This window comes from Numenius arquata, chromosome 25 (genome assembly GCF_964106895.1).
Source record: "Numenius arquata chromosome 25, bNumArq3.hap1.1, whole genome shotgun sequence".
NCBI lineage: Eukaryota > Metazoa > Chordata > Aves > Charadriiformes > Scolopacidae > Numenius > Numenius arquata.
In genome coordinates this window covers 237,652-247,799 of record NC_133600.1, presented here as the reverse complement: position 1 = coordinate 247,799, position 10,148 = coordinate 237,652, and the positions used below count along the sequence as shown (strand labels likewise).

At 43.9% G+C, this 10,148-nt stretch overlaps 2 protein-coding genes across 3 annotated transcripts; both read left to right on the top strand.

The window, feature by feature from the left end:
- Positions 1–97: 97 nt before the first annotated feature.
- Positions 98–5,974, top strand: LSM7 (LSM7 homolog, U6 small nuclear RNA and mRNA degradation associated). 2 transcript variants are annotated; one of them, XM_074163591.1, is made up of 4 exons: positions 98–171; positions 484–574; positions 2,038–2,109; positions 3,308–5,974. In XM_074163591.1, the coding sequence occupies exons 1-4, from the start codon at positions 130–132 to the stop codon at positions 3,448–3,450; spliced, it is 348 nt and encodes a 115-aa protein (XP_074019692.1). In that variant the 5' UTR covers positions 98–129; the 3' UTR covers positions 3,451–5,974. The 2 variants fall into 2 exon arrangements, with proteins under 2 accessions (XP_074019692.1, XP_074019693.1); XM_074163592.1 differs by lacking the exon at positions 2,038–2,109 and having other exon boundaries at positions 114–171; positions 3,308–4,875.
- A 1,087-nt stretch (positions 5,975–7,061) lies between these two features.
- Positions 7,062–9,968, top strand: LOC141475304 (kelch-like protein 23). The gene is made up of 3 exons (XM_074163590.1): positions 7,062–8,040; positions 8,762–9,173; positions 9,396–9,968. The coding sequence occupies exons 1-3, from the start codon at positions 7,062–7,064 to the stop codon at positions 9,706–9,708; spliced, it is 1,704 nt and encodes a 567-aa protein (XP_074019691.1). The 3' UTR covers positions 9,709–9,968.
- The last annotated feature ends 180 nt before the right edge of the window (positions 9,969–10,148 follow it).

The following is a 10,148-nucleotide window of genomic DNA, read 5'->3' as shown; positions in this document are numbered from 1 at the left end:
CCGACCGGGCCGGCTCGGACCCTTCCGCACCGGGTACCAGCGGCCCGCCCCGGAAGTCCCACCCCCCGCTCGTGAGCCGCTAACGGCCTCCGCCGAGGTACGACGTCACTTCTGGCGGTGGCGAATGAAATGGCGAGCGTCGGCGGTGGTGGGGGCGCGAGCAAGATGGCGGTGAGGAGCAGGGGGTCGCGGGGCTTCACGTGAGGAGGCGACGGGTGCGGCCCCCCCACAGTCAGCGGCCGCCCGGGGGAGGGAGCCCGGCCCGGCCCGGCCCGTCGGGTTTATGGCCGCGGGTGCCGTCGCGGTGCTGCTCAGGCCCGCTCCTCTCGCTCTTCCGTGGCGCGGAGCTCTGCCCTAGGGCGCTTTCCGCAGCCGTGCTACGGCGCTATGAAAAGGAGTGGTGTGGGTGTAGTCGGGGGGAAGAGAGGGTGAGGTGGGGGAGGGTTCTTTTTAATTCAGCTTGCCCTCGCTCCTCTCCTGTAGGACAAGGAGAAGAAGAAGAAGGAGAGCATTTTGGACCTCTCCAAATACATCGACAAAACGATCCGGGTGAAGTTTCAGGGCGGCAGAGAAGGTGAGCCCGCCCGGCGGGGCCGAGCCCTGTGCCGCCGCAGCGCGGAGCGCAGTCGGGCTCTGGGCGCCGTGCGCGGCCGCGGCCGTTCCGCGGGGGAGGCAGCGAGCAGCGGGGGCTTTTATTTGTTCCTGTTGGCTGTTACCGGTGTGGAGTTCATCTCCTCCAACTTCTCCGTTAATCCCCTGGCTGCAATTTTATCAATGTTTCATCTGCGCACTTTTCTTTCGTCTGTTCTTATTAGTCGTCTTCAACTGTATTGTTTCTTCTGGCAGTTTTTTCACACTGCAAGGGTGCACTTGAAGCAGAAAAAAAACCCCGGGACGTAACAGGGTGTTACGATTAACGCATCTGTCATCCCTTTCATCTCTTAACGTGCTAAGTAAGCCTGGCGTTCATGGATTGTTTCAGTATGTTTCACCATGTCATTCCGTAACTTTCGAAACTCTTAATGTCGTTGTTTCCCCCCCTTCTCCTTCTCTTCTTACTTCCCCTTCTCTTCTGCCTTACCCGATCTACAGCTATCCATCCTGGCTGGTAGTGCCATCTGCAGACCACTTCTTTGAAAGTTCACAGCATGTTGCGTGGGAGATGCTTCTCGGGTTGCCCTTAAAAAATCTCATTTAAAGCTCCACTGGGACTTGGTGCTTATGAGGTTTTTGGAAGTTACTCCCTACTGATAAGTGTGGGGTTTGGGGTGGTGGTTGTAGTTCTTGGGCAGTTGACAGTTCCATTGGATCAAGTGTTTTAGATTTTCTTCTCAAAAAATTAATGCCAAGCTCCTGTATGATCTTCGTATAACACCTGAGACTGTACAAGTTTCTTTTTTGATTTGGGCTGTTAGCAATGATAGTAAAGCTGGTAATCAACAAGTATTTTTCAAACTGGGAGACCATTCTGTATAGTCTTGCATTTTATTTAGTCTTGGGGAATCGTGTTCTTTTTTAGGACAAAGCGCTTATCTGTCTACTCTGCATTCCTATAAAGGCAGAGCTTTTGCTAAAGACATTATGTTCCAGGAGGACACCTGGAAGATGGGGTTTCTGAAGAAAGCACTTCAGAATATTACAGTCTTGCCTCATTTTTTTGCGATAGCCTTTCACTTAGGGTATTTGTTTGGTGGTTTGTGGTTTTTTTGCAGTGTGACTTGTATCGATTTGCTATGTTGAAGTATTCTTAAAATGCCTCTGAAATTGGCTGGAAAAAAAAGCTACTGTTTTGAAGAGCACTTTGAAGAATTGGTTGAAAAACCTGTAAGTTTCAGTTGGCAAAACACAAACCTGGTTATTGTGCATTTGCACTTTCACAAAGAGGGCACTGTTTAGTATCTCTGACCTCCTTTGCTTGATAACCTTGCTTGAAGGAGGGAACAGAGCTGGAGAACTGAATATGTCTTTCACGAAGTCTTGTGTTGCTGTTTACCTGGTTTGGTCTCTAATCATTGTTTTGTGTGTGGTCTCTAATAGCAAGTGGTGTCTTGAAAGGATTTGACCCTCTTCTGAACCTTGTGCTTGATGGTACCATTGAATATATGCGAGGTAAGTAATATGCTAACTGTGTGAAGCTTCCTTTTTTTTTTTTCCTTTTCCACCCAAGAATAATTTTCTTAACAGAAATCTTACAGCTCAGAGAGTCAGTAGCCAGAAACTGCAGGTTGACATCATCAAAACTGCGATGTGTTTGTGATAACTAAGTTGCAAAGAGAGGGATAAGGTAACAGAAGTTAGATTAAGCATGTTCCCTGTGGTAGAACATTTTTGATTGTCCTTGCTTGAGCTCCTCTATAACTTATTTGGTGCTCTTGTCCTCTAAGGCTTGAATGCAATAGTGTATCTCTCTTCAGATAAAGCCTTTGCCTTTGTTTATGCTACTGAAGGGCTGCTGGTTTGCTGAAAGCAGGAAAAGCATATCAGTAAGAGCTATCTTACTGTCATAAGCTCTACTGTAAATGCAATTTTTGCATTTCTGTGGAACTAAAGCATTCTATAGCTTCTTAGACATAATAGAGCTGTAGAGGTTTTTTTTTCTTGCTATTTCTTTCTTTTTCCCATCGAAGGATAAATACTCCCTTTCTCTTCTCTGAAAAAAAATTTATCATATGGTTGGGCAGCGTCTTTGAAGACTATTCTCTTGCCTGCTTACAGGGAAGCATCTGAAGCTTTAATTTTGCTTTTAGATGGGAATTTTAAAATATTAATATAGCGCATTTTTATTGACTGTGTCGAGCAGGGTAGAGTTGGCTGTTGCTGTGTGTTTCTCTGTCCGTCCCCATACACAGCCTTGTTTGGCTTGATCTGGGAATGGACTGGTGCACTTTGTACTTAGTGCATTCTGAAGTCAGGGTCTTCTTATGATTTGCATTGATCCCAAAATGTTTACCTATAATGGCATTTGAAATGGGATATCAGGGGCTTTCTTAGTCACTTGTATGTATGCTCTTGATTAGATGAATGGAAAGGACTTTGAATTCTTTAAAAGATATGTGTTATGCTTTACATACAAAGCTAAGTTCTTTATTACTCACTGTGGCATGTGCTACTTTGAAAATTAAAGTAAATCAGTTATGTCTTGAAGACATCAGATATTATTGCTGCATCATTTTTTCAGTCAATGTGTTCAATAAAACAGTGAAGGGACATCTGGAAAAAAGAATGTATATCTGCCTTTTGAAGTTGATGGAATTTGGTTTCTTTTTTTCTTATGCTGCCATTGTAACTGTGGCACTCTGCTTTTCAGATCCAGATGATCAATACAAATTAACAGAAGACACACGTCAACTGGGACTTGTGGTCTGCAGAGGGACTTCTGTAGTTCTTATTTGTCCACAGGATGGAATGGAAGCTATTCCAAACCCTTTCATTCAGCAGCAAGATGGCTAATGCTTTCTTTGGATTGTCTCTGAAGCCTTCAAGGGTGCAAGTCATTGGAGAAAACTATCAGTGTGTGAGAAGCTTCCTGGTTTGGGAGAGGAGTTTGTATGTGTGTGTGTTTTAGTGTGAAAGAATGGTCAACTTTTATTTTTGTGGCTTTCCATAAATGATGAGAGGATTTGACATGGTGTGTGAGAAATAAGTTCTGATTTTTATTTTTTTTCCCCCAAACAAATATGTAACTACATTTGTTCAGAGCTGACAGGAGAGAATATACTGTCATGGAATTGTCTAAGACCCTTTTGATCTCTTGAGATTTGAAACAACCACATAAAATTAGTAAAGAATGCCCTGATGAACACTGGTTATATTATTTACATTTTTAAATACATTAAAAAATTATTTAACCTAAAGCCTAAATACATTAGAACATGTTTCTTTTCCTCTTAAATGCCAGTACTCAGCTGGGAAGCATTGTGTTGTAGTCTTCCTGCTGTTGGGTTCAGTCTCTTTTGTCCGCTTGCTGTCCCACATGCAGGAAAAATGTCTTTCTTTGGATAGTCCCTTGTCATCACCTTTACAAGCTGTGTAGTTAAGCAGATCTTTTCTAGCACTGGTTCCAGATCTTATGGGCTGTGATCGGTGTATCAGAAGGCTCCTGCATTTCTACAGAAGGACTGGACTACCTCCTAGGGTGATTCTTGGCTGAGTGACATGAACTTTATGGAAGTATCTGTTCGATACTTGGAATCTTAGGGGAAGAATATGTAAGATCCTAATGTTCACTTGTAGGCAGTGTCTGGAAATACTGTATATTTTTTATACTGTAGCTGTCCACTTGTAGTTCTACTTGTTATAACTTGATTTGTAAGTAAACATTTTAATTTCTTTTATACTGCAGAAATAGCAAGATTTGAGGATTTTTGAGTTAATAAATACAAATTAATGTGTTCCTAAACGTCTGGTTTTTAGTCTAAAAAAGTGCTCTACAGCACTTCTCCACAATTGTAAATCTAAATAAATTTGTTCAGGAGGTTTTAAATGCAGCAAAAGCAGGAGGGACGAGATCAGAAGCCGTGCTCTGCTCCAAGACAGAAAATTGATGAGAAGTGACTGACAGCATCTGGTCATTTTTCTGAGGACTGGTGCATTTCTGTTAGGCATCTTAAAAACTGTCTAGTAGGATGTGCCCGTAAGCTGTATGTAATCTGCTTTTGCTACCTGCTTTTACTGAGGACCATTTATGAGGAGGCTGTGGCAGAGTGAATTGTTTTGGTGGCAGCAGTGCTCTTGTTCCTAGCGGATGTCAAGAAAACATGCCAAGGACTGGTTTATTGGCTGTTCATTTTGGCAAGAGCACCATACTCCCATTCAATTCCTGCGTCAGCTCTGAAATGGATGAGAACTTGAAGTAAATAAATACCACTTCAGTGTATCTGACTTTTACAGGAGGCTGTAAAACTAGGGACCAGTTGTCTTGTGTGGCATATTTCCTGCTAAACTTGAGTGCTTCTGGATTTTAATTTAGGGGTTCGAGTGCTTCATAGAGCTGTCTGCAGAGCCATGCTCCTTCCAACTTAAGTTTTTTCTAATGCTACAAAACTTGTTCTTCATGCAATTGCACGATTCAAAAGCGACTCCTTACTTAGAATGTTTGGAGCAGAATTTGCTCACCATCAGCCTGAGTAGTCTTGAACTGTCCCCTGTGGGGGAGAGAGATTGCTGGTTGTTGATAGCAATTACATGCTGACCCATCTCTGCACTGTCTTGTTTTCCAAGTGTAGCATCAGAAACAGACCTGTTGAAGCTCTCTTGAGTGGATTCCAGGCTCTAAATGCAGAGGGTACAGAGAGATCTGCCTGAAGTCACGTGTCAAGTGCATAAACTCTGGAGAGGGGCATGTTTCCAGCATTTCCTGCTCAGTTAATAGGTTGCTTAGTCTTCGCTGCAAGGCCCATGGCTGTCCTTTTCTGCAATGCAGGCTTCTGGGTTATATTTGGGAGTCAAGTACGTGAAAATAAGAATATGAAAATGATAGCTGAATTTTAAATGTGTATATGCTTTTCTATTGGATTCATTCCTAAATGTGATACTCTTTAAAACCATTTGTAACAGCAGTTTTGCAGAAGCCTCTTCCAGAAATGCAGGAGGGAACCTCCAGGGAAAAAAAGGTGCTCTTGATCCAGATAGCACTGTTCTGCTTGCGGAACTTCCCTGAGAAATGGAACTGAGGCTTGCTGGGATGGGCTTTTTTTGGATAAGGGGCACTAGTTCAAGGTCACTGCAAATCTCTCCACTTACGAACTTGATTTAAACAGTTTGGAAGAACTCGGTGTGGAATCAGTGAGCTGTTGCTTGTACTATGACTGTATTTATTTAGTGCATTGAGTTTGAGGATGGCCGAATAAGTGACAGCCATTTGGGTTTGCTTGTGGGGGCTCATTCCTTCCTCCTATCTCTTACTATGAAGTTAAAAGTATACTAAGTACTGCAAGCAATCTGGAATTTGATATTAAACTTGAAGTTTTGAAGGACGTGGCTTTGGGGAAATCGATGTTTTTTCCCAGGAAGTCTCAAGCTTTCCTATGTTTTTGATTTGCAGAAGTGAGAAGTATCGTAATGTATACTTTTTTCCAAATGGATTCACTGTTCTACAATTTCTTGATACTTAAGTCAGTGCTTAGGAAGGTTTTGGTTGTTTCTCCTCTTTCCTCCTGGTAGTCCAGGCTCTTTGCTTGGCTTACAGCTCCCCTAATTTGCTGTGGTCTCACCTGGCTAAGGCCCCCACCTCGAGTACTGTGTCCAGTTTTGGGCCCCCTACCACAAGAGAGACATTGAGGTGCTGGAGCGGGTCCAGAGAAGGGCAACGAAGCTGGTGAGGGGTCTGGAGCACAAGTCTTACGAGGAGAGGCTGAGGGAGCTGGGGTTGTTCAGTCTGGGGAAGAGGAGACTGAGGGGAGACCTTATTGTTCTGTACAAGTACCTGAAAGGAGGCTGTAGAGAGACGGGGGTCGGTCTCTTCTCCCAAGTCACAGATGATAGGACAAGGGGTAATGGCTTCAAGTTGCGCCAGGGGAAGTTCAGGTTGGATATTAGGAAACATTTCTTTACTGAAAGGGTTATCAGGCATTGGAATGGGCTGCCCAGGGAGGTGGTGGAGTCACCATCCCTGGAGGTATTTAAGAAACGTGTAGACATGGTTCTTCAGGGCATGCTCTAGTGTCCAAGATTACTGGTTTGCGGTGGGGTGCTGTGTGGGTGGGTGATGGTTTTTGGTTTGGTTGTTGTTGTTGTGTGTTCAGGTGGTGGGTGGTGGTTTTGTTTGTGGTGGTTTTTTTGTTTTTTTGGTGTTTTTTTTTTTTTTTTTTTTTTTTTTACTGTTGGTTGGACTCGATGATCTCTGAGGTCCCTTCCAACCACTACGATTCTGATTCTGATTCTGAATTAAATCTGCGGGTTTTTTTTTGGTTATGCAGCTCTCCTGCTCTTGCTGCTCTGAAAGCAGCAGGACAGACTGAAGAGCAAAGCAGGAAGGTAGAAAACACATTCTATTTTTAGGACAAGATGGGCTTATCTTGTATTTATCCTAGCTAGGAGGATCAAGTTTCCAGACACCTCACATGTGTAAAGGCTGCAAAAGGTCTGAGTTAATTTTAACTGCCTGGCAGTCGACAAGCATGGAGCCTGCACAAGAACCGGAGGAGCTGGGACCTCAGACAGAAGTGATTGCAGACACAATTCTTGAGGTTGGAGATAGACTCTTTCAGGTCAGCCGTAGAGTACTTTCAGCACACAGTCGTTATTTTGAAGCCATGTTTTTTGGGGGGACGAGAGAGAGCTCTGAACACCACATAGTGATCAGAGGGATTGATGCAGTGCCTTTTCAGGCGCTACTTGAGTTCACTTACACAGCCCAAGTGCTTATAGGTCAAGAAAATGTGACCAGCTTACTGGAAACAGCTGATTTTTTTCAGTTTGACAGGGTGAAACTGTTGTGTGAGAAATTCCTGGAGAGAGAACTGCATGTTTCCAACTGCCTGGGCCTGATGACCTACTCACAGCAATTTGCCTTTATAGAGTTGTATGCGTCTGCTATGAATGTGGTGCTCACTCACTGGGGAGATGTGATGTGCCAGGAAGAATTTAAGGCGCTACCCAAAGAAGTGCTGATGCAGCTTCTAAAAAGTGATGACCTCTTCGTTTTGCGGGAAGATGTGGTTTTTGACAGTATTATGAGGTGGATAATGGCGGACCCAGCAACAAGAGAGGAAGACTTTCTGGATTTGGTGGACAAAGTCAGGGTCACTTTTCTGAGTTTGTCCTTCCTTGATGTCTTGGTGAAACGCAGCAAGCGCCCTGGAGAGACAGATACCTTTTCCAGACTAATAAAGAAGTTAGACAGCTGTCCTCCACCCAGCTGGCAAAATACGGAACTGTGTCCTTACGCTGGTCGGAGCTATGACACCTTATATGTTCTGGGAGGAAAGCATGACAAGGAACAGCAAGAATTATTTCTCTTTCAGCCTAAAACAGGGATCTGGCAGGCTTGTTCTCCACTGCAGCGCAGGAACCTCACCCAATATGCAGTGGCAGCAGTAGGTAACTTACAGAGAAGCGGGACTGAGCAAGTACAAACAGAAATCGAGACGCAAATGCAAGGAGTTCAGCTGCCTCTCTAAACCCGCATCGTTCAGTGATGCTAGAACCTTGTTCATATTCATTCATAGAATTGTTTTGTTTTTTTTTTTTCCTTAGTCCTAGGAGAATCTTAGACAAGGCTGAATATTTCTTTTAATATAGCAGAAACTACTGAAATCCTTATATTAGCTTTATCTGGAGTGAGTCTAATGACTTCACTTTAAGCAGGATATTTTTTGGCCTTCTCTTTCCTGGTGGTTTTTCACAGATGGTGACTTCTGATTTATAGTTGCCATTAAGTTACACTTAGCCATGGATGTTGCAAAATCTTCATACTTGAAGACTTTCAAGACAGGTCAATACCATGGCTTCCCTTATTTAGTGTTGGTGATAGTCCTATTTCAAGTGGGAGTTTGGACATGAGATCCTCGGAGACTCTTTCCAACCAGTGTTTCCATGATTCTGTTCAAGAGTGGGAGCAGACTTGGAAGGACTTACTGCATCTTGTAGGCCCAGTATATGTGTGCGGATGAGGAATAAAATACTGCAGACTGATACAGAGAGCAGTAATTTTCTCGTCTTAGACCTCTTCAGTACAGCCCAGGGAGAAATGAGAACTCCAGTTCTCAGGAACAATTTTCAGTTTTCATCTAACTAATACTTTTCTCTGCTGTCTTTCCAGGGAGCTTCCTTTTTGTGACAGGAGGATATTTCCGAGATGAGTTTGTGTGGTATAGCGTGGATTGGGTGCTTATCTATAATTGCTTGGACAATAGCTGGCTGGAAGGGCCTGCCATGAAGAAGTCCTGCAATAGCCATTGTGCCGTAGGTGCAGGGCTCTACCTGTATGTACTTGGAGGGAGCACAGATGAAGGGATAATCCCAGCAGTGGAGCGCATGGCTTTGATGGAGTCAGAGTGGGAAAGCATGAGTCCTATGGCTCAGCCTGTGGAGAGAGGAGATGCAGTCAGTGTGGGAACCAGGATCTATGTGGTCTGTGGCCTGGATGAAAACGGACATGTATATGATGGAGTGCAAAGGCTGAACACAGAGACGGACAGTTGGGATGTCATCTCATTCTCCCCACTTCCAAGGTAAGAAATAATCTTCTGGGACTTGGCAGGAGAAGGAAGGTTCTATTGTTGGTCCTGCTCCGAGAAGAAGTTGGGCTGGAGAAATCCACAAGTCCTGGCACACCAACACTTCTGTGATTCTCTGTTTGAATAGGACCCTTGATATGAGGGCCAAGGTCACACTGAGTATTTCAGGGCCCAGATCTTTCTATTGATTCTCATCAAGGGTTTCTTCCCTCCCAGGTATGACCTCTGCATCACATCACTGAATGGTGCTCTGTACACCATAGGAGGGGGAGCTTTTCGATTTGATGTGGAGACCAATGAATGGACCCAAGTGGATGAAGAATGCTTGATCCAGAAGTTCTTCATGGGATGCAGCACTGTGAATGGACGAATTTATCTCCTTGGACAGAGGAAGGGGAACAATGCCCTCCCTGTTGTAATTCTCTTTGATCCCTACATTGATACGTGCCAGGTCATAGATAACAAACTCCCTTGCCCCCTTCCTATTCATGGGTGTGTTACTGTGCGAAGATTTGATACACAGGCATGAGAGATGGCAGATCCAGCATAACCAGAAAAAAAAAAGATTGTGTCATTTGGTCTCTGAATGTCTTTAGTTTTGAAAATAGATCTGTTCCTTCTTAACTCTGTATTTTTTTTTCTACCAGGTAAATGAACTTGATGCAAAAGTTATTGAAACCTTGTTGTTTACACAAAAGTTGCAGGTCGTTATTGAAAATTATGGTCAGCATTGTTATCGTACATCAACTCCTTAGGATTGATGCTAAATAAAGGGCTGCTCTGACCTTTAACCTCCCTGTGTCTCTGTCCTTTGAACAGCTGGGGAGAGACAGGAAAGTCTTTGCATCAGTGCTAGAAAATATTGTAGGACTAACGTAAGAAATCAAGCGTGTGTCATGGGAATCTTCAGCAGGATATATGAGCTCTTAGTGCTGTAGGACAGGGCCAAAAAAACCCCAAAACCCAAAC